The sequence below is a fragment of the Trachemys scripta genome, chromosome 7 (assembly GCF_013100865.1).
Source record: "Trachemys scripta elegans isolate TJP31775 chromosome 7, CAS_Tse_1.0, whole genome shotgun sequence".
NCBI lineage: Eukaryota > Metazoa > Chordata > Testudines > Emydidae > Trachemys > Trachemys scripta.
This window is the reverse complement of record NC_048304.1, coordinates 85,468,121-85,492,150: the sequence shown is the minus strand read 5'-3', so window position 1 is coordinate 85,492,150 and position 24,030 is coordinate 85,468,121. Positions and strand designations below refer to the sequence as shown.

Below are 24,030 nucleotides of genomic sequence, written 5' to 3'. Positions count from 1 at the left end.
ATTTTTCATTCTTGTGCATTCACCTGATTTATTTATCAAGCACCAAGGGTTTGTTCAATGCTGCACAAGACACAAAGAAATATGAGGCTCCTGCCCCCAGCATTTAGAGCAGTGGGTCTCAAACTTTTTTACTGGTGACCCCTTTCACACAGCAAGCCTCTGAGTGGGACTCCCCCATATAAATTAAACTCACTTTCTAATATATTTACCACCATTATAAATGCTGGAGGCAAGCAGGGTTTGGGGTGGAGGCTGACAGCTCGTGACCCCCCATGTAATAATCTCGCGATCCCCGGAGAGGTCCCGCCCCCCCAGTTTGAGAACCCCTGGCTTAGAGGGTAAATAGACAAAGATAAAACTCAAAAATTCACTAAGAGCTCCTCAGCATGGTGGTACTTTAGGCCTTGATCCTGCAAACCCTTATGTACTTATTTAGCTTTACGCATGTGAATAATCCCATTGAGTTCAGTTTAGACTAAATTTAAACTACTTGCATATGCAAAGAATGTGGTAAATGTTTGCAGGATCAGGGCCTTGGAGTGTTCACTATTATATCATTTTACTCTGTGTTAGTTTTTATTTCAGTAAAGGTTTGGGGCTGTGTTTTTTACAGGTATGGTTTATAGCATTATGAGCTTTATAGGGGAAATGAGCTTTTCAGAAAGAGACTTGAATAAAAAGAAGGCTAAGTATGAGGTGTACTGGACTAGAAAGAGTAGTCCAGGCATGTGGAGGAGGGGAACATGGAAGAAGGTGCGAAGATGAGAGCGAGAGAGAAGGAAACTAACAAAGCGGTGAAGCAGAGTGGTGAAAATCCAGTTCCTTCGTTACTTACCTGACAGAACCTGAGTTTGGGATTCCATTTCTCCGCAGTAGCAGTTGATGACAGAGCTGGGAATAGCTTGAGAAAGCTGGGTATCTGTATTGTCTTCAGCTGTTGCAGAAGAAATCTTGAATCTTGATCATGGAATTTGATAGATTCAGCATATGTGGGAAGATCCGATTTCCAGATAATTCATGTAAGGTGTAATTGCCCATTCAAAGATCCTGTAACTGATCAGGGACTTTACATTGCTTACTATACTTTTATGAGAGCTCTGCATTTCAACTTTAAGCTAATAACATCCAGGTTTGCCTGAAGGTCCACATGCTTCTCACTGGATTTAAAGTGAGGATTCTATAATGAGATCTTCTTAAGACACCCGAAAGAGACCAGCAGAAGATGTTTACTTGTTCTTTAACAAAAGGTCAGATGGCTTTTAACTACTGCAAACACTGGAGCTACTTTAAAGTGGTGTCTTGAGAGGTTTGCTTAGTGGAGGTGGAGTCCTCAGGGCAGCTTTCACGATTTTTTAAAATAACATTTTCAGTTCAAATGATCATTTTAGTTGGCTGAGTGCACGTCTCTTCCCAAAGAGACTAAAATATTTTTAATATTTCCCTGAAACCTTAAAAGCCAATTTATCAGGGGGCCCTTGACTTTCTCTGTTTGTGTGCTTAGTCATGGTAACAATTCGTTTGCTCTGTCACATCTGTAAAACACAGTTTGCCTGTGCAAATGGGTTTCATGTGCCTAAATCCTGTCATTTGCATGCACAAGAATGGAAAATGCAAGTAAGTTTCTTATCTGTTCAAGAACAGAGATTGGGGTGAGGCCCCTTAGAAAATTTGCCCCGTTGATTTGTTTGTTAAATTGTTCTGAAATCAGGCGGGGAAGGGGTTACATGCTCTGACACCAGTCTCTCCCCACACTGCTGGTGTCACAGATGATGTCATTTTTTCAGCTTGGGGGACAGCATGGGAAGCTCAGAATTGTCAGTTTTAATCAAAAGCTTTATTTTCAAACACATTTCATGGTTTATACGCAGCGGGGAGTGCTTTTCACTGTGTGAATGTTCAGGATGCTATGCTGAGTGAAAGAGGGACAGCTGTCTTTTCAAATAAAGGGCCCGTTTGTGAGTTTAATGAGTTTGAAAGAAAAGATCAATAAAAGGGGAAAACATGACCCCATTGGGTAATATTCAAAATGAATAGTTTACCAAAGCATTTCCCTTCAAGGAGGCCTTTTTCTTTCCTTTCTTGCTTCTGGCTCTGACGCATCTCTTGCACTCAGTGGGCGATACTCACAGTTTAATGGACTCACCCGCTGGTTATCCATCATTGTCTGGGACCCCTCTGAGCCTTCTCTTCAAGCCAGTTCCCCACCATGTCATGATGTCAAAAAGGGCTACAGGATGTATATGGGGAGGAGGGGTGGAAGGTGTCTTGGTGTGGAGTTTTCCACATCACCCCCACTTCAGTTTGACAGCCTTGCTTCCATTTTACATACTGTTGTAGTAATTCCCTAAAGTACCAAATTCATTAGAAAAAGGTTTTAAAATGCACTTGGTGAGCCAAAAGTGTGCCATGAGAATTACACAATATAGTCCTAATGAGAAGACATGTCATAGCACTGACAAGACTGTCCTGGCACTGCAGAGGGAACACAAGAGTGTGCTGGATGGTAACATTCCTCTAGAATAGTTCTCTGTTTTTCCTTTTTTTTAACTGAAAACATGTTAGTGGAATGTGCACTTCAGCCGCATAGTCTGTGCTTTGTGGTCTGGAGGACACAGGGGATAGGAGGATGCTTAGGGGTTCGTTGGGAAGGAGTGCACAGGAGGACGATGCCAGTGTCTATAAATCACAACCTGACCAAGACCACACAACTGAGGACTAATCCCATTAGTTCAAGGCAAGGCTAAAGAGGAGAGGCTTGGCTGGTATGCCATCAGGACTGTAACAAGGGAGGATTTAACAAGCTGGTAGCTCAGCCATGGCAAGGCTGGAGTGCGGTATGACTAACTAGAAAGAGTGAGGCAGGCTCAAATGAGAGCCAAAACTCCTGGAGTTTTAAAATCTAAATATATCCTAGATAAAGGGGTTAGATGAGCAATGAATTCAGAAGTTCATCAAGAAATGTTTGCAAAATTTAGAATCATCACAGCTCTTGGGAGGGCGTAACCCCAAGAATCTCAACGTATTTTATGCCAGTGGAGGAGGGCTGGACCATTTATTCAGGGTGTTTTTTAGGGATTTCTACCCACTGGTGCTTTTAAACTGAGATGCAGGGGCTAACTTGCCACAAATATTTTGAAAACTCTATTGCCAGATGTCTACTCAACCCTTTTGTAAAGGAGGTGTAGTCAGACGTAAGCCATCTTTAGTTTTTGCCCAGCTCTGAAAGTTCATAGCCTAAGAAGTACTTCTTATAACATATAAACAGAATTACATTTATTTATACCAGCAATTCCCAGCTCAGGATCAGGGCTCTTTCAGTGCTGCTTCAGCCCGGTGCAGGGTCAAAGGCCTCTCCACCACTGCTTTGCCCTTTCACAGTAGTTAGCTATTCTCAGCCACTGAAGAGCAACCCCCCACCACACTCCTCCCCTCTCTGCTTCTGTCCCTTATGCAGAGTCTTTGGGTGAGGGGCTTGATACTGTCTTGTTAACCGTGTTCATCTCCTTTACTGACGATGCTACCATGGCTGAATGCATCAGGGAACTACCACCCCAAACGCCATCATTCACAGATTGCTAATTTGTTGCCACTGATCTGTGACTCTGAGATAACATCCATGACCTCTGGGTGAGCTCAGTTCCATATTGCAACCCAGTCAGGTCTCTGAGGCACCAGTGGTCTGACCAACAAGAGAAATGTCCCTAAGACCTTTCCTGCCAGAGGTCACGCTTGGTTAACAACCTGCACTAAGAAGAAAGAGACGCTACCTTTTAAGACACTGTCAGAAGGCTAATTGAGCTGTTGCTGTGGCCAACTGAGTACTGTAAGAACGATGGGACTTCTTCCCTGAGGAGCTCACACTGAGGGAATTTGGAGTTTGTATCTGGATGCTGCAGTCAGGAGCATGCCATGGGGGTTTCTGCAGGGCTTTTTGAGAGCTGTGTGGTTGTGTCCTTCTGTGGCAGTGCATCAGAAGTATGTGTGGGGAGGGTGGAATTGCTAACATCTGTGGCTCTGCTTGGAAATGAAGGCAAATACTTCCTCTTTTCCAAGAACACTGTTGTACGAATGCTTGTTGAACTATAGTTTCATCTGGTGAACAAGTTGTTCATTGCTGTATATAAACACTGGTTTAACCCATTCCTCACCCATTTGGAAGTATGTTGAGCTGGCAAAGGTAAACAAAAATAATTTGTCAATATTCATATATATGCAGTTTGTTTTTAAATGTCAGGCGTCGTGTGCCTTCCCCTCCTGATCCCCTTTCCCCGCAAAAGCTGGTGGTTCATATTGTATACAGTAACTCCTCACTTAACATCGTCCTGGTTAACGTTGTTTCGTTGTTATGTTGCTGATCAGTTAGAGAACATTGTTGTTTAAAGTTGCACTGTGCTCCCTAATAACATTGTTTGGCAGCCGCCTGCTTTGCCCACTGCTTGCAGGGAGAGCAGCCCATTGGAGCTAGCTGGTGGGGGCTTGGAACCAGGGTGGACCGGCAACCCCCCTATGAGCTCTCCTAAGTTCTCTGGGCAGCAGCTGCCCAGCAGGCTATCAAGTGCCGGGTAGTTAAGGCATCTCTCCCCCAACTGCCATGTGCTGCTCCTGCCTGCTGCCTTGTGAAGTGGGTGGGGGGCGAGGGGGGCACGACAGGGCTCAGGAAGGAGGGAGTTTGCTGTCAGCAGCTGCTGTCTCACCTTGCTGATCTACTTAAAAAGGCAATGTACTTAGAGTGAGGTCAGCGTACTTAAAGGGGCAATGCGCGTCTCTCTCTCACACACGCGGTGTGTGTCTCTGTTTCTCCCTCTCCGTGTGTCTCTCTCTCTGGCATGCTGTGTCTTCTTCCTCCATTCGTGCTGCCTTGTAGAGTGTGAAGCTACATTAACAACGTGTTAACCCTTGAGGGCTCAGCCAAGTGCTCGTTCATCATTTAGCAGTAAGGCATTCCCCAGGAAATATCCCACCCTCTGACTTCACCACCTCAACCAAGCTTCACAATCATCATTATTGTGTACAGTATTAAATTGTTTGTTTAAAATTTATACTGTGTGTGTGTGTGTGTGTGTGTATATAGTCTTTTGTCTGGTGGAAAAAAAATTCCCTGGAACCTAATTCCCCCCCCTCCCACCCCTCCATTTACATTAATTCTTATGGGGAAATTGGATTCACTTAACATCATTTAGCTTAAAGTAGCATTTTTCAGGAACATAACTACAACGTTAAGTGAGGAGTTACTGTACCTTTGCACGATTGGCTGTAATGATAATGGCACTTCACCAGTGCAAAATAGAAAGCCAACCAGGTTGCAGTAGTATGTCTAATGGTACTACCCCTGGCAAAAGAGTACAACAGAGGAAGCATAACACCAGCAGCCAGGCTGCACTGGGCCATTAGCCCATCAGCTGTGTTAAGTAGAATGGAACTATATTTTTAGAGGAGGATGAAGGCAGGAAACTGCTGTGATTTGTCTTGTAACAGGTCCACAGTCCCCACACGGCTGTGCACATGTCATTTTCTATCCAGCTTGGTTTGTCAGGGAACCTTTAGAAGTTTTGTTTTGTTTTTAATTGATAGTCTCACATTGGCAATGTGAGTAGTGTCTCTTTAGGAAAACTGTTCCCAGATCCATTTTACTTCTGATTTGCAGTGTGCACCTTGGTTTCTCTACTCAAAAAATATCTTTCCTTGTCTTGTGCTGGGAGAGAGATGTGTGATATGTAAAAAGCCTCTCTGTAAGATAGAAGTGCATAAACATGCCAGTGCTTTATTCCTGGTGGCTTTACCAGCATGAGACTCTCTTCTTCAAACAGCTGTTAATTCTGGAGGTTGTAATGGTGGTAAGGTGCCATTCTTCTTTCCTGTGATCAGGGCTGGCTCTAACTTTTTTGCCTCCCCAGGCAAAAAAAAAGAGTGCTGCCCCGCTGTAACACCCCCTCCCAGCACCAGGCCACTGACTCTCCCCCCAGCGCCGGGCTGTGTCGTGTTGGGTTGCCGAAATCTCCGCCCCCCCCGTCAGCGCTACGCCGGGCTGCCGAAACCCCCGTCCAAACCCCGAGCACCGTGCCGCGCTGCCCAAACCCCCGCCCACTCCGAGCGCCGGGCCGCCCAAACCCCGAGCGCCGCACCAACCCCCGCACCCCCCCCAGTGCAATGCTGCTGAAACAAAACCAACCAAACAAAAAACCTCAAGCGCCGCCCCACCAAACCAAAAAAAACCCCAAAAACCCCGAGAGCCCCCCGCCACCCGAAGATTGGCCACGTCTTCCAAGGTGCCGCCCCAAGCATGTGCTTGGTCAGCTGGTGTCTGGAGCCGGCCCTGCCTGTGATGCACCCATTAGCAGTTACTGCTTGGAGCCTCATTGCTGAAGTGAGGGACATAATTTTAATGCAGGGCTTGTAGGTGTCAGTCTAAAAAGGGTTGGTGTCCTGATGCAGTACAAGCTTTTTGTGACAGTGATAGATTTGTCCATTGCTGGTGCCTTCGTGTCCTATTGCTATAGTGAGGATGTTTCACCAAGAAGGAATCATATTAAAAGTTCTAAACACCATTTCAGCACAGGACACAGAAGCACGTACCAAAGAAACAGTGAAAGTAGACAACCTTCCAATCCATATCTCAAAGTACCCAGAGGTCCTGTTTCAAGGCTGGTGAAGCTGTGATAATTATTCAGCAAGGAAAATTAAGATTAAACCATGATCTTGTGGCCAACTGGGGGGCCACTCTGGGCTGCTTTGAATTGCACCAGGCAGTCAACAGTCCAGGAGGGCCATTGCAGCCGCTGGGGATTGCTGGAGTACAGAGGCACCGTCTCATCCTGGCCACGCTCCCTTTTGGCCAGCCTATGCTGTGAGGGTGTAACCTAGTATCAGCTATGCTTTATGCCAACAGGGGTTTTCTTCAGGTCAGGGGAATCCTCAGCTGGCAGTTTAAGCTGGCTCCTGACCAGAGCAGTTTTGAGAATCAGGACCAATATCTTCATCTCAGCCAGTATCAGCCAGACCTGAGAATCAGGCCCCATATATTTGCTATGACTCATTGAATGAGTGTGTCATGCATTCCAAGACAAACAGGCTGGAGGCTCTGAAACTGCACTACAGAAATCCAAACAGAGGGAGAGAGAGAGAAGGCTCTGAGAACCTTCACCAAATAAACTCCCCAGCATTGGGCTTTCCAGACCTTGGGAAGAAAAGAGCTATTTTCCCACATGATCCTCTGCTTAAGGAATTTAGGCTACTCTCCGTGAGCCTGTTGGCTTTTCATTAGGAGGGCCCACTAGTTCCTGCCACCTTAATCTGATTAGAGGGGGAAAATCCTTCCCGTCAGATTCTCACACTGAGCCAGGTTCAATCTGTAACAGTTACCATTTGGCATTAACGAGGTGTCCTGATTATCCAGTGTCCCAAATGCTGGTTTTGGAAGTAAATGGAGCCATAAGAGGGAGGAGTTGGGAGATTGTCATGTATAGTACATAGGCTTTATTGTCAGCTTGGCATTTGCTGAGCTTAGTACAGCACTGCTGCAGTTAAGGTTCTCTCGTTGTCTCCTTTATCATGATCTAGTGGCCAACTGAGGGACACTTTAGGCAGCTCTAAATTGCACCAGGCATACCCTTTATTATGAATTCACTCCCAGATCAAACTTGCTGATAAATCGGTAGCCACTTGCTTATTTACTTTATTTAGTTGCAGATAATGGGGAAAAGTAGGGTGGCGGGTTTTTGTTTGGCTTTGGGAGTTAGATGAAACACCTTACCTCCCCTGATTTGGTTGCCTCTTTGTGCTATTCTGATGGATTCCTCTTTGTGTGTGTGCGTGCGCATATGTATTTGGGGAGTGTGGATGATTTTCTTTTTAAACGGATGAGTTACTTAAATACTGAAAAGTTAAAAGTACCAGAGATGACCACCATTGAACATCTGTGGAAAATTTGGAAAACATAACATTTTAAGCTACAAATGGATTTTGAAAACTGATCTGTGGTGGAAGAAAAGTTGGACTTTTGAAATTTTGTGAAAAACAAAATTTGGAGGAACTCCAAAACCAGATGATTTGGAGGGAAAACATTGTTAATTTTTTTCTACCTGTTTGACACTGCACTAGGGACTCCATGGGAGCAAGTAGTAAATGAACGAGGAACAACTACTGACACTTAGAAATCCAGGATGGTTTGTAGTTCATGGAGAAATCAGGATAGACAGGAGGTCAGATTAGATGATCTAATGGTCCCTTCTGGCCTTAAACTCTATCAGACTGTGAAATAGTTCTGAATATTGACTATGACCTCTGCTAATATTAACTCAGTCCTGGAAATTCCTCTTGCAACAGGAGCACAGATTTGTGAGACTGTTATAGATCATGTTCATCTTCCATGGGTCTGTACAGGAGTCAGTCATATTTTCAAAGGAGCTCAGCACCTCATGAATCCCATTGTTCTCAATGCTCCCATAATGTCCCTGAAACTTTGTGCAGTGCTGAATATGAGGGGGAAAGTCCTTTTTGAGCCCCAGAGATGATTGACTAACTTACATGCAGAAGCTTGAGATTTGATCACCCTCAATATCTTTGCCAGTACTGTATAACTACAAATTTAAATTTTCCGTGCATGCACGTATTACACAGTTAGAGCCAGATTTACAAAAGAGCACCCAGCAGCTCCGTTGCTCACTTATCTTATTGCACGATCCTTCAAGAATAATAGTGTGGAATATCTGGTAGTACATATCCCTCTTTCTCATCTTCATTCCATTTCCTTCTTCTCCCACAGTTGTCTTCCTCTTACCAGCCTCTTTTTAAAGCATTTTCTCCAACAAAGAACTTAGTATAAAGTTTATTATATTACTGAGATAAATTAGCTAAGTATAAATCCCTACATATGTCCAGAATGTTGTCATCTAGAGATAAATATTTGATTATCTGTATTGTTTTAAAGCTCCTACTTTGTAAAGTTTGTTGCCTGTGGGAAAAATAATATTAGAATTCCTTTTATTAAAACATTAGCATTTTCAGTGACTATACAGTTTGTGTGAGAGAGGCACTGTATGGGTGTGGGGTTCCTGGGAGTGGGAATTAAGACTATATCTAACACTGTTTGAGGGACAGAGGAGAGGAAATGTTTTGTATCCAGCTTTGCTTTTCAATCTGTTGTCATTCTGTTGAGCTCATGAAGAGGGAATTAACCAATTAAGACTGGGACTGTGAGATTCTAAAGCCGAGACATGGGAAACGTGATTTTAGGATTAAAGAATAATGCAAAGGAGTTGTTTCCTCCTTTTACCCCAGCATCACCATCCCATTCACTGTCTGTTGCTGCTACCGGGGTTCATATCATAGCAGTGGGATTTGGCCATCCCTCTAAATCCTTCTGAATTTCTGAAAGGTGGTGGGATGAGAATGGCCCATGCTGGGAGGTGAAAGGATGGAAGGTTGTCGGCTTTTTTCCCCTTCATACCCTTCCCCCAGTGGGACATCCTGTTCATTATATGAGGATTTTTTGTTGTATGTGTGCGTGCATCTTTAATCCCTTTAAGGAGATTTCATGGGGAACATTGTCACATAAAGGGTGTCATTTTGCTTTCTCCTCTGGAGTTCCCACCAGCATTTGTCCACTCACGCTTATATTTTTAATGATCAGGCTGGGCCCCACTCTGACAAAAGAAGAAAAGGGATTGCACTCAATACAGAAAATTGTTGGCTATGGCTCCATAAATGGATATTAGCATATATGGGCTGGAGCACGATTGCTTAATAAACTGCTCTTGAAGAAGCTTGAATAGTAAGGAATAGGAGTTGGGGGGAGGATTTGGGGTTTGCATTCAGGTTCTGATTTGGAGGGAAGGTTCAGGTACAACAAGAACCTGCAGAGAAATCAAACAGATAAAACTATATTCTAAAAATACGACCTAACTCAAAGCAACCAGCCATGTTCAGGCAGAGGAGCCTAAGTGTTCTATGTGGCACAAGACCATAATGGCTAGGAGCAAATATTGGCAGCCGGGGAGCTACAGTAACTGCAGCCAAAGGGAATAGGAAAAATAAAGAGTAAGGAGTGTGAATTTATAACAGAGAAAACAGAGGGACATGGTAAAAAGCTTAATACTGTTACTGTTTTGAACAAGGGTAGAGTAGGAGCCCTGTGGGACTCCCCAGCGGCAATCCCTGGTCTGTTATCAGATTTCAGACTCCTGTTCCCTTTTGATTGGCGCAAAGCATTATAAGGAACACAGCCAGAATCCTTCAGTGGAATTGGAATTTCCACTCTCCCCTAATCTGGGAGACGGTCCCATCTTGCCCAACAATCAGGCCACACTGGTTCCCTGTAAGTGCCCTTCAATTAGATTTTGTGGAGTCATCACTCAGTTTGGTTCTGATTTTCTGATTTTCATTTGTGTTCACTGCAGCATTTGATTTGACAGGTGTTTAGAGGTTTTACCCAGAGAGGAATCAATGATATTTCTCAACTCAGCACAGGAATGAATTGAAGATGAGGTGCGAAGTGATCAACTCAGGGGGTTGGATTTAGTTTTTATTCTAGGTTCTGAAAGCTGCCTGCAGAGCTAATCCTAGGCATTCTTTCTCTCCCTGCAGAACCAATTCTGGACATGCTTTGTGCTCACAGAACTAATTCTGGGCATGTTATCCACCTGCAGAACTGACACAGTAGGCAGAGTAGAACCAATATCATTAGATACAAAGATGGCGTAGCTATAACAGGAATTCTGCCTTCACCGAGTTGCTGGAAGAAGGATTTTCATTTTCTGCTTCTGTGTAGTGGGGTGGGCAGGTAGACAAAGATTTCTTTCACTGGAACCAGACTGCAGCCTAGGAATTTTCCTATTGGTGTTTTCTCACCAATGCTCCGCATCTACCTATTAAGAAAACCTGGGTGATAAGATATTTCCAATGAATTTGCTTGACAATACAAAGTTACTAAGTATTTTCCTATTGTTTTGGGTTGTTAACTCAGAGTTCTGCTAGAGGAGTGACTTACATCCTACCATTCTGTCAAGCATTTCATTGTTTGTAAGTTCTCAGCAAAACAGAACTTTAGTGAAGCCTTATTTAGAGATTTTAGAAAACGCAAACTACTTTTAGGTGGAGATTATGTTCAAGAGAAAGGATTTTCCTCTGGAAGAATCTTGCTGGAGAAACAACTTCCTGTGGATTGTAGGTTTCTAACTCTGGAAAGGGGATTGCCACATTGGGGAAATTCTTTAGAACAACAGACTTGCACATATCTTTTCATGTATTACAATTTTTCTTGACAGTCTTATCCAAGATATTGGTGATTTAATGAGGAACGTTACGCTCCTCAGGCCATTTTTATTTTTTGCCTCGATCTTGCAGTCCAGTCACAATGATAGATTTCTGAGATCATAGTCGTTTCCATGATTGTAATATCAAAAGTCAAGTATTATCGTGAATACTTTGAAGGGCCAACTAGCTGAATGTGGTACTATATTGAGAGGGAAAAAGCTCTTATTCAAACACACATCTTCAGCCATGACAGGGTGAATACAGAATGTCAAAGCATTATGATTTAGGCATAACTGGTTGACAAATTTGCTTCAGTGTGAAAAGTCCCTTTTTAAAGCTGACATTGGGGCAAGAAGGGACAACTTGGTACAGTAACTAAGCACAGTGTCTGGGAGCCATCACTACAGTAGCCTTATTATTAGGAAGACTTGTTGCAAACAGCAGGGACAGTGTTAATCATAGTAGCACAACCAGCTGCATGTGAAGGGCTCGAAGGTATGAGCTACCATTTTTATTTCAAAGTTCATATATAGAGAAACTTGTCTTAAGTGGCCACCAAAAGGGACCAGCAAAATCATTTAGCCAGTTCTATGCCATGCAGGGAATTCATTTACATTAGGGGTATTCTGTGGTGGGCAAATCCAGCAGGGTTGCAGCCACTTGCAGTGTAAAGGGGTCCTAACATAACTTTCAACAGGCTTCTTTTGTATGTTGTAAAGTGGTTAACAGTGGGGGTTGCCTGTTTGAATATGAGGCTCTTCACACGTTTGTTGTTGTTTCGTTGAGGAGCCGTATTGTGTAGTGGGTAGAGATTGGTGCTAGAAGCTAGGAAGTCCTGACTTGCAGTGCAGTCGTGGACAAATTGTTCTGTGCCTCAGTTTCCCCATCTGTAAAATCTGGATAATAACACTTACCTAACTTACAGAAATGTTTGGAGAGCAACCTAGTTTGTGTGGCACCCAAAAATGTAAAGTGCTGTCTAGTATTAGCTCTGAGTATACTTAGTATAGTAAGTAGTGCTTTTGCCCCCGCCTTTAAAGCTCCAGAACAGATTTTTCACAAGTCCATATTGGCATGGAAATTGGGGCAGAAGTTAGTTTGAGATGAGCTTGCCAAGCTGAATCTGAGATCTGAGATTTAGAAATGTCAGTGATTTTGCTCATTTGGAAAATTCCATTTTTTTTGTCAAGTCATTGCTCAAAGACAGTGAAGTCTAGAAATTGCAAATTTGTTTTGTTGTCATGCAGACCTCTGGTGCCTCTTGCCATGATTACATATTAGTGATATGTGCTGTATTTGGGCAAGTACTCACTGTGAATTAGGAGCATCAGAATGCTCCCATGGTATGTGGCAGAATTGTAAGGTTCACCTCCAGAACTAGCCAGACTCAGAAAGGACCTGATGGAACAGGCAAGTTTATCAAGTGACTGACAGGAGAGATGGTATACAGTATTTTAATGTTCACTTCCTTGTTTTACTGTACCAGCATCATCCACTGTGTCAGCACAGTCCTAGGAGCTTTGATGTTACCTACTGCTATACAGCCAGCCAGGGTCATACAGATTGATTTTTCTTGCTGTTGGGCACCTAAATCATAGGTAGACTCTAGGAATTAGCAATAATGTTGGTGATAAATTTGTTTATTAAATAGACATGTTGGTTTTGGAGGGTATTCCTCATCAGAGCATTATGAGGGCTGGGTATATAAACTATTCGATAAGTCTGATAATAAGAGTTTCACGCCAGCTGTTTTCATGTAGTCTGGTCCCTTTAACAGATCCATTTGCTGAGCAGGTATTTGCACAGAGGGATTTTCTTTTAAGACATTGACCAGCTAATGGTATCAGCAGAGGGCATGAAGAGTCATGCCATTCACTTAATGCTCCTCACATGGCAATGAAAATATTCTCTGGGGCTTGCTCCTAGAAACAAGTGCACAGAAGGTTTCCATCAGCAGTAGCTGCTCTGCTTTTCTACTCAGTGCAGGCTTGAGTGTGTTCCAGGATATTCCAGTGTCTGTGTAACTGTATCTTTCCCATTGATTAGAAAGGAAAGCGTATAACAGCATCTCCTGCAAAGGAAGAGTGGCCAAGGATTCCCTCCCTGCCCCCCTCCCCTTCTTGCCTCTTCAGCTTCAATCTAATTTGAAATCATAAGTGTATATGGCAAAGGATTAATCATCTTTGAGTTGTGGAGACAAGGGAAGGGATTTATTTCATGTGGTGGAGAGAAACAAACTGCTACCAATTGGCAGATTTAACCTAAAGTTTTTCATGATGTCGAGTTGCAGTTTCTCCCTTCTCTTCTCCACCTCCCCTCCCAAATTCTTGCTGCCCATCCTCTCTCCTTGCCCTCATTCTTACCTCCTCTCCACTCCAGCCAAGTCCAACCCAGTTGAGGGGGTGGCGTAAGCTGCCAAAATGCTTCTTAAGGCACTTCAGGTCAGAGCTGTCAGGTTCAGAAAGGAGCTGGCGTTTGGTGTGCTTTTGAAGCTCTGCCAGTTTTTCTCTAACTCAACAGGCACTTTAGCCCAAGGGCAGGAGGAGCTGGCCCCGTGCTGGCGTTCCTCCTAGAAACTCTTCCTGATTGGGGTCGGGCTCATCACACCAGAAAGCAGCGCACCCCTGTGCTTCTTGCCAGTGCAGAAACTTTTGATTTTGTTCAATCAATTATATAATCTGGATATAAAAAATATGCTGTGCAGTTTACCCCTTGGGCAATGCTCATCCACATGTGGTTTTTTTTTTTAAATTAACCTGTGAAAGTCATATTAGTTTCTATCAGATATGGATCCTTTAGTTTCCTACTAAAGTGTTGTAGAAACGACCCTGATCTCTATCTGGTGGTAGAGAATTAGATTTCTGCTTCAGCACCTATGTACATAAAAGGTAGGAGCTACTCTGTTGCTCTGTTAGAGTAACAGTCATCTGGGGGAGACTTCAGACTAAAGTTCTTTCTGCCCATAACTGTCCAGGTGGGAGTTAAAGATCCCAAGACATTCCTTTAAAAAAAGAGTAGGGATGAAATTCCCTCTCTCAGTAAAATAGTTTCCAGTGTCCTACTTTTACATAATCTATTTTTGAGCCCTAATGGCTACAACCATTCCCATAAGTGTTGTGCTACTCTAGATCAAGTTTGAATTCATTGCTTTGTGAAACACATCTGATGTGTATGAACTTAGTATGAAATGTGTCATACTAACTCCAGTTCTCTTCTACTTCTCAGTGCCAGAATATTTTTCTTGTCTGTAAGTAGCTAGTGCAGTTTTTGGATCACTGTGTTTCACATGGATGGATAGAACTGTTCTCAAAGAGACTCTCAGATCTTGGTGCTTAGATATTATGATGATGAATATGCTAGAAATTCCAAGGTGGATAGATAACTACTTATGACTCAGAGAACCAAGCTTTCTTTTTTCAATAAGAAAGAATAAGCAAGTAATTACTAAAAATATTTCATTATTTTTACAAAATATACTTCAGAAGGCTTACTAACATGCTATGAAATATTATCACAGCTCCACTGAGCTACATTTGCTGAATACATTATCAGAGGACATTTTGTGATGTATTATCCTTGCTGTTTTGTTGGTCTTGTTTGCTTGCTTACTGCACTTGCTGAATAAGGGCCCACTTGTGCAAACTTTTCTTGCATGTGTGTAGTCAGTATCACAGGAAACACTGAGACAAATCGTGTGAGTAAGGGCTGCAGGACCAGGCCCCAAATTTCTAAGGCTATTTGCAGTTTGATGCATGTGAGGAGACTGTATAAATGCACAGGAAGTCCCATTGACTTTAATTGTGTCTGCAGGATCAGCACTTAAATTACTCCTTTGCAAACATCAGTAATTCTTAGTAGCTGTATTAATCCCTAGAGAGATTTAGCAAGGTTGTACTGTATTCAAAATTGACTTACACTCCAGCTTTTAATTACTGATGCCATTTCAAATACAAAATAAGTATATACATTCTAGGTTCCATACATTAAAAAGTATTAATGTAGTCTGGAAAATTGCAATTCTGGCTTCATATAACGTCTGTATGAATTTTTAAAGAATCCACAACTTTAGCCATCAAAACAGAAAAGTCCCATAAATCTGGATGACATATTTAAAATATTCTTATAGTCTGGAAATTTATGGATGAGTAAAGGAAAAATATTTCTCTTTTGGATGAAATAAGGAAACTATTTAAGTTAACTTACCATTTTTACTAACATACTGTACATTTTTTTTACTGACTGTAACTGACAGTTTTAAATATATTTCCTGATAGTTGGCAATCCAGTTCACCTTTTGCTTAAATCTGTGACGACTCCGACTTTTGTATTTCCAGTGGTTTAGTTGGGAGACTGAGGAACTAGCAAAAAACAACTCTGATAGCTTTGGAACCCTTCCTATCCTCACTCCAGCTGTGTGCCCCATAGCAGTGCTAACCTGATCAGCATTTGAAAAAGGCAAGTCTGATGTTATAAAAATCAAAATATTTTATAGACCAGTTTTTCTGCCAAATTCACATCTGTTTTGTGGGTGGTTGAGGGCCACAGATGTCTCTCTTGCTTTTGTATATATTTTGTCACTGGAGCTGCACGCACAGACTAGCTTTCTTGGCATCTGTGCAAGTGTTTTGCTTAGTGGCTGACTTCATTAACAAAACCATTTTAAAGAGCATTTTCAGTATTTCAAACTTTATTCTTTCCACTTTTCAGACAGCTCCCTTTGTGTTTCCACCAGGATAGTTGGTTTGAATGGACTACATCTCCCAAAAGCCACTAGTGTGTTAAGGAAATTGTACTGGGATGGAAGTTATCACTGCTGGCAGATGTGGTTCATTAGCCTAAAATTTTATTTTGGGCATCTGTTTACTGTAGGACTCTACAATAGCTTCCAAAAGAAAGGACAGAGTAGGCTATTGAGGAGAATAGCAGTAGCAAGGTTTAAAAAAAAAATCTTCAGACCCAGCCCTGTGAGGTCTGCAAGATTCGAGCTTCATGATCATTTTTGGTGGGCCAGATAATAAATTGATATTCTATCACGCAGAGATTATTTCATGAGATAAATAGGCACAAAGAATACCTGCACGTTAGTGCTCCTTTCTACTGCAATGACCTATTTCCTGTGCTCCTAAAGCTGTCCCATAGCCTCTCGCTCAGTAAAATATTGCAAGAAAACCCTTTCTTGAATTATGGAAGGCAAGGACCAGTGGGAATAGCTGTAAGAATTCAGACCCTGGATTTGTCCCTCTTAAAGGTGACCTGCAAAGAATAAACCTTGGCTTTGTCCCTTTTCTCCATGATGTATAATGAAGGTTTGAGGGCCAAGATCTTTAAAAGTGACTAGTGATTTTTGGTGCCCAACCTGAGACAATTTACAGGTGCCTGATTATCGGGGGGAGGGAGGCACTGCTCAACACTTTCTGAATAGTGGGGTCTTTTAATGTGCCTCAAGTTGGGCACCCAAAAAATGAGATACCCCCAAATCACTCGAGACTCTTGAAAATGTTGGCTGATTTTTTAAATTATTATTTCATGTTTGTATTTACCTTGGAAATTCAAAGAATGTCAAGTCTTTCCCTCTCTGTTTTTGTTGGAGGTATGTTTTAAGACTTTTATTAAACTTTAACTGTAAGGTGCTGGGTGTTAAATCTTAAGAAACAGATATTTTCTTCTGGCCATTTATAGTACATGATGCGTGAAATAGGTGTTAACAGAAAAAACAAACAAAACCTTTAAACAAATAGTTGTAAACAGTCTGAATAAAAATAACTTCTCCTCACTCAATCAGGTTTCACCTGCTTGTTATATGTGATGTCATGATCCTACTTGTTCTCAAGCTGTCCAGAGGGTCTTCTAGGAAAAGCAGGGTAGACAAGACCTGAATTTCTGCTTTTAAACATATGTTGAAGAAAAGTTTTTTTTGAAGCTGATGGGAAAGACCCTTGCAGGCCTCCTTTATACATCCTTGAAAGGGGGAAGAAAACGGCACAAACTCATTTTTTTTCATTTGCAGGTTACCTTTAACTACATCTTTTGTTCTTCCTGATGCCAGGTCCTGTCCTTTAAAAATGTATTGTCTTTTCCTTCGGATTCCTCCTTGGCATGTGAATTGGTAGGTCAGATTTAACAGGCTCTTATAGCTTATGTGGACTTTCAGGTGACTAATTCACTCAGCTTGATAAGATCTTGTATCTCTCTCTGAAATGCCATTTTTCTCCTTAAAATGCGAGGATATTAGGACATGAAACAGTTCCTTCCACTGGATGAGTTCAGACGCTCCGCTGGTAGTAACCACTCATTGCAGGATGATCTGAGGTTGATGCAATTGCCATGGGAAATCTAGCTGTTCTGGACTCAGTTGACGATAACAGGGATATCATCAGACAGCAAAGCGCCCAATCATTTGGAAATTTTGCTTTTTAAAAATGGATCATTTATTAAAAAAAGAAAGACACTAACTCTGCACTGGGCCATGCATGACTTTGTATATCAGAATCAGAGTGAGGAAAGGAGCAGGAGTGGGGCTAGGCAAGGCTTTGGGACAGTGTTTAAGTGTCACTATGGAGACTGTTCAAACAGACTATGTGTAGATGTGTGTGTGTTTAAATATTTATTTGAACAACAAAGAGTCTGGTGGCACCTTAAAGACTAACAGATTTATTTGGGCATAAGCTTTCGTGAGTAAAAACCTCACTGTGAGGTTTACTCACGAAAGCTTATGCCCAAATAAATCTGTTAGTCTTTAAGGTGCCACCAGACTCTTTGTTGTTTTTGTAGATACAGACTAACACGGCTACCCCCTGATACTTGACAATATTTATTTGGTGTTACATCTTTAGAAGAGAGTCTGTCTCTTGCCCTGTGTGGAGACAAACAGCCCACTATGTTCCAGAAATGAAAGGCGTTTTCATGTGGGTTATGTGATAGGCACCCCGGAAAGGAAGGATATTCTACCCTTGTCATCCTGCTGTCAGTTTTGCTTTACAGGGTTTTTCTTCTAATGAAGCAAGGGAAGATTATTTTAACCATTTCCTGCTCCCGTGAGGCATGTGAGTTAGGACTTCATAAGATGAATGCATAGCAAACATGAGAAAGGAAGGGAGGGACGAAGAGCTGGGAGGAGAGAGAAGGTGAAGCGGTCTGGAGAGACCTCACAGAGCGAATCGGAACAGATTGAATGCAGTCTGCTTTGTTCAAGGACAGGGTGAGGAAAGGGCTTGTGTACTGAAGGGGGCGGTGAGAGAGAGAAGGGTGTTGAATCACATCTAGCAAGTTTCCTTTGTCTCTGTATTATCCTCTGGTGTCCCTGGGACATTTCTGTCAGCTGCCCCTCAAAAAGAACCTCTGATAGGATCTTTTGGCAGTGGCAGAAAGACAATTCTGCCAGCAAAACTCAAAACAGCATAGCTGGAAGAGAGACTCTGAAAGCTTTTTATTGGAGGCTTTTCCTGATCTTTTTTTTTTTTCTTTTTGCTATGGGGGATGGGTGTGAAGTGCTTTTGGAGGGCTGGGGGTTGGCAGTGGCATAGCCAGGTTCTAAGTGCAGGGGGAGCAAACATAAAAAAGGCGCCCCCCCGTGGCTCCTCCTCTGGCCACGCCCCCCTTGGCTCCTCCTCCGGCTGCTCCGCGCCCCCCCCCATGGCTGGCTCCTCCAGCCGTGCCACGCTGCGCCCCCCCTTGGCTCCTGCGGCCATGCAGCACCCCCCCTCAGAGGGGCTCGGTCCGGGAGGGGGCTGGGCGCGGGGAACAGGTGGCGGGCGGGCACTGCTTGCTTCTCCCGGGGGCTGGTGGGAGCGGAGTAGTGGGGCGGGCAGCAGCTGGCGAGATCCCCTCTCCCCGGCAGCTTCCTGCTTCCCTCAGCCCAGAGGAGTCATTGGGGGGGGGCAGCGGGTGTGGCCGGAGGAGTGAAGGGGCCAGCTCCTCGGCCATCGCGCCCCACGCTCAGCGTGGCCCCAACATCGCCGCCGCGGCCACCTCCTGCGTCGGCTCAGGGCTCGGCGGCCGAGCGCTCCGCAGCTGGCGGGCAGATCCCCTCTTCTCGGCAGCTTCCTGCTTCCCTTGGCCCGGGCAGCCCAGCATTAGCAAGAGGCGGGGTATTGCTGGACCAAACTCCAAAGAGAAACTGCTGAGCTCCAGTTCATTTGCAAATTTGACACCATCAGATCAGGATTAAATAAAGACTGTGAATGGCTATCCAACTACAGAAGCAGTTTCTCCTCCCTTGGTGTTCACACCTCAACTGCTAGCAGAGCACCTCACCCTCCCTGATTGAACTAACCTCGTTATCTCCATACTGATTTATACCTGCCTCTGGAGATTTCCATTACTTGCGTCTGATGAAGTGGGTATTCACCCACGAAAGCTTATGCTGCAATACTTCTGTTAGTCTCAAAGGTGCCACAGGACCGTCTGTTGTTTAGATCAATAGTCACGTGAAGAAAGCTAGCAGATACTCTGTACTGTCATAGGATCTGGAGTCTTTGCTACTGTTATAGGCATGAGGACTTTTCAAAAGCCAGGTTTTTTTTTTTTAAATAGTAGGGTTATTTTTAACTTTATTTTCTATTTTGTTTTTTTTTCTTAGGTGGATGAAATTTACCACGACGAGTCTTTGGGGGTTCACATTAACATTGTCCTGGTCAGAATGATCATGGTGGGCTACAGACAGGTAAATTCAGGGCTGGAGTGAGCAGAAGATGCTATCTAGGGGAAGGGGACAGTCACAATATACAGCATGCTTCGGCTGAAGAATGCAATGAGCTTCCAGACTGGGTTATGTCTATAAAAACAACACCTTCAGCTAACTTCCCCGTTTGCACCCCCTGCTTTCAGATTGGTGTGTATGTCTGGGGAGATGACTCAGGATTCAGTCTAGTTATATATTTGTGTTTGCATTAAGAGAGCCTCTTCCTCACAGCCAAGCTTCTCCTTGAGCTAATCCTCTGTGCAGATGTATGTGGTATCAAAATCTGTTACGTAGAAATGATTGGGATCTCACAGGGCCAGCAATCAGCATTGTAGCTTCAGCACAGGACCTGCTAGAATGGAAAAACAAAGGAGCAAATGCTTTACTTTAAACGCAGAGACAATTATTGTTGTTAAAAATAATGTATGCAGTTCAGTGTGGTAAATTTGCACAGGGCTTTACAAACAGTAGGGCAAGTTCCCTGCTCTGAAGAGCTATTTTTGATCTTTTGCTTAAGTGTGAAAGGCAAATAGATTTCTGTTTAAATATGAAATATTGGTTCCATTCCCTCTGTAAGCAGCTGTCACATGCTGTGGCTTTGCCAGACTGAATCAAAACGATCTTGAATCTCTCTGTTTCATGTGAGACTTGCTGAAATTCCTAGACTCCAAAGATTTTCCTTCTATAGAAGGCAGACATGAGGACATCTCTGCCTTACAGTACCCCTGTGTTTCTGATTGAGAACTCTTACCCTTCCCCCACTGCTGCTGCTGACTACAGCTCTGAGCTGGCTTGGGAAGGGGTAGGGCAGGAGGGTTAATCTCTCAGTAATTAACATCTTATTTGGTTAACTGAGGTTAATTTTTGGTTGCAGGGATTTTCTGTCACACCACAGTGCAGAGAAGAAGCTTTCTGGACTGGTTTTGTGGCGTTTTGTTTTGCTATAGCTGCACTCATTTTGAGCTCTTCACCAAGACAAAGAGCAATGTGGAGGGTGCGTGTAGTACGAAGTAAGAGTCAAGGCACAATACTCCCCTGTCGCCCTTCAAAAGGGAATTAAGTGCACAGCAACAGTCTGGGTAGTGTCTACTAGCAGTAATAATTAGCACTTACATAAGCCCCAATGCAGGAAAATGTTGCTACTCAGGACAGGATTTACGCACATGCTCAAGTCCCATTGAATTCCAGTGAAGCATATGTTTAAGTATTATGGTGAATATGGATACACACTTAATTAAATGCTTTCCCAAATTGGGGCCTTCATGATTCACCTCTTCAAAGCAGAGGACAAGTGTTAACTAATCCTCACAAAAGTCCCTCAGGTAACTATTTTAATTCCTATTTTACAAATGGAGAAACCAGAGCACAGAAAGGTTAGGTGAACTGCCGTAGGGGACAGAGTGAATCAGTGTCAGGGCCAGGATTGGAGTCAGGCTTAGTTTGCTGCTCAGTCCACTGGACAACATTGCCTCTCAGTGAGTCTCATGCGTTCAAATCCTGATTTTGTCACTTACTCGATGTGTGAGCTTAGACCACTCTGTGCCTATTTCCCTATCTGTAAATAAAATATTTAAATCACAGGGCTGGTCAGCTGATGTGGAACACTGAGATCCTCTCATTAAATGTCCTCTCATATAATGTTCAGCATAAGCCCAAAGTGTTGTGATGATGCTAACAAAATGGCATACAAAGCTTTCTCTGAGGTCTTGAACACCCTTAACACCTTTAGGGAGTCAAAGGATATGTCTGCCCTACCAGCATAGCTGTGCTGCCACAGCCCTGTAATATAGACGCAGCCTACACCGATGGAAGGGTTTTTCTGTCTGGTTACTGCTGAACTGAAGTAAATAGCCATTTTATGAGCTGCTGCAGATACAGAACACCAGCATTTCCTGGAAAATATCTGATTACAAGAGAAATATTCCTGGTGAGCAGAAACTGCGTGTATCCTGAAGGTGGTGATCATGGTTTCCTAGGTACATGAGGAAAAGATTTGAGGCAGCCCACATTGTGGCAAGCATCCCCAGGCAGGTGACAACAGAACATCATTTCCATCTGAGGAAGGAGATAGGGTTTCTGGCCTCTCAGCTAAGGTGTTAATGCCGGCATCTAATTGATGATGATATACTGAAGATGCAAAGGAGGCAAAAGCAGAAGGTCTAAACATTGAGATGTGAACTAGAAGCCCCAGGCTGCAATCCTGACAGGACCAACTCAGCCCTTCATCCTTCTACAGTACCTTGAGTTCTATGCAGTTTACTGTGTATGGGTTATCTGAACAATCAAGATCCTCTGTGCTGTGCTTGAAGATCTTACCTAGGTTTTCATAAGATTAGGCACTTACTTTGGGATCTTTGTCCAGCATTAGCCCTTCCCATACTGCTAATCCGTTTACTGTGTGCCAGACATCCTCCATTTCTGGGGGTGCTGCATGTTTGTAATTTCTGGAGGAGGAGGGGCCAAGGAAGGATTTATTTTGCCCCAAATATATTCTGTTGTTGGGGTTTTTTTTTTTTGTCTCCTTCCTCTGAAGCATCAGAGATGGCTGTGGCTGGAGATGGGACACTGGGAGGAGTGGGCCAGGTCTCTAAGGTGGCACAAAGCATTTTCTCTCTCTACTTGGTTGGCTGGTTCTTGCTCACATGCTCAGGGTCTAACTGATCGCCGTACATGGAGTCGGGAAGGAGTGTTCCCCCAGATCAGATTGGCAGTGACCTGGGATTTTTTCCCCTTCTTCTGCAGCGTGGGATGCAGGTCACCTGCCAGGATCAACTGGATATATCTCAATCAGTTCCCTGCCATCGGAGGGCCTTGGGCACTGGTGCACCTTGGCCCTCCTGTTCTCTCTCTGTGATACACAAGAGCTTAGTCTCCTGAGGGTTGTGATACATCTGTCTGATTTTGGCTGTTGGGTTTACTGTGCGGGGCTGGGTGGTGTTTAGTAGCCTCTGACATACAGGAGGTAAGACTAGATGATCTGGTGGTCCTCGCTGGCTTTAAGCTATGATTCTATGAAATTTAAAATACTATGTTTTCATTGTTAATGTCGTGGAAACTTTATCTGGGGATCTTCTGTACCCTGTACCTCAAAACTTGGGACAGGTTCATTGTCACCCAGTAATGCCCCCTCCTTTCTTTTCACCCCCCAGTCAGTCAGCCTAATAGAGCGGGGGAACCCATCTCGGAGCTTGGAGCAGGTCTGCCGCTGGGCCCATTCTCAGCAGCGCTCAGACCCAGACCATGCTGAATACCATGACCATGCCGTATTCCTCACCAGGCAAGATTTTGGTCCAGCAGGTATGCAAGGTACTGTATTCATCTCGATCATGTATGTGCAGTTTGCTGGGCTTGGGGAAAAGCCAGCAATTGGAAGGGATTTCCTGCTGACACAGTCTGTGTGCTTACAGGCTGAGGTCCACAAAGGTCTTGGAAAAAGTTATAAAGATTAGAACTTAATAAAAGGAATGGAGAAAAGACAAAATTGAATCCCATGAGGGTTTTCTTCTCTTGACCTTTCCTTATGGTTCCTTACGTTCTGTTAGTTTTTTTTTTACTACCATTGTACATTGAGTAGATGTTTTCAGAGAACTATCCACAATGACTCCAAAATAAGTTAGCTGTTGCCACTCAAGAAAGATAGACCTCATCATTTTGTATGTACAGTTGGGATTATGTTTTTGAATGTTCATTACTTTACATGTATCAACATTGAATTTCATCTGCCATTTTCTTGACCAGTCACTCAGTTTTGTGAGTTCCCTTTGTAACTTTTTGCAATGTGCTTTGACTTAACTATCTTGAGTAATTTTGTATCGACTGCAAACTTTGCCATGCCACTGTTTACTCCTTTTTCCAGATAATTTATGAATATATTGAACAGCACCGGTCCCAGTACTGATCCTTGAGGGACCCCGCTATTTATCTTTCTCCATTCTGAAAACTGACCATTTATTCCTACCCTTTGTTTCCTGTCTTTTAACCTAGGGTTACCATATCTAATAAATAAAAAAAGAGGACCCTCCACGGGCCCTGGCCCCGCCCATTTCCCCACCCCAACCCCCGCCCCAACTCCGGCCCTTCCCCGCCCTAACTCCGCCCCC

General features: G+C 43.5%; 1 protein-coding gene across 1 annotated transcript in view; it reads left to right on the top strand.

Moving 5' to 3' along the window:
* The window catches only part of ADAMTS14 (ADAM metallopeptidase with thrombospondin type 1 motif 14), a 99,846-nt gene that overhangs the window by 37,394 nt on the left and 38,422 nt on the right, over positions 1–24,030 (top strand). Inside the window, exons 5-6 of the mRNA XM_034776551.1 lie at positions 19,829–19,912; positions 23,080–23,236. Of these exons, the coding sequence (XP_034632442.1) occupies positions 19,829–19,912; positions 23,080–23,236 (241 nt within the window). The remainder of the gene's footprint in view (positions 1–19,828; positions 19,913–23,079; positions 23,237–24,030) is intronic.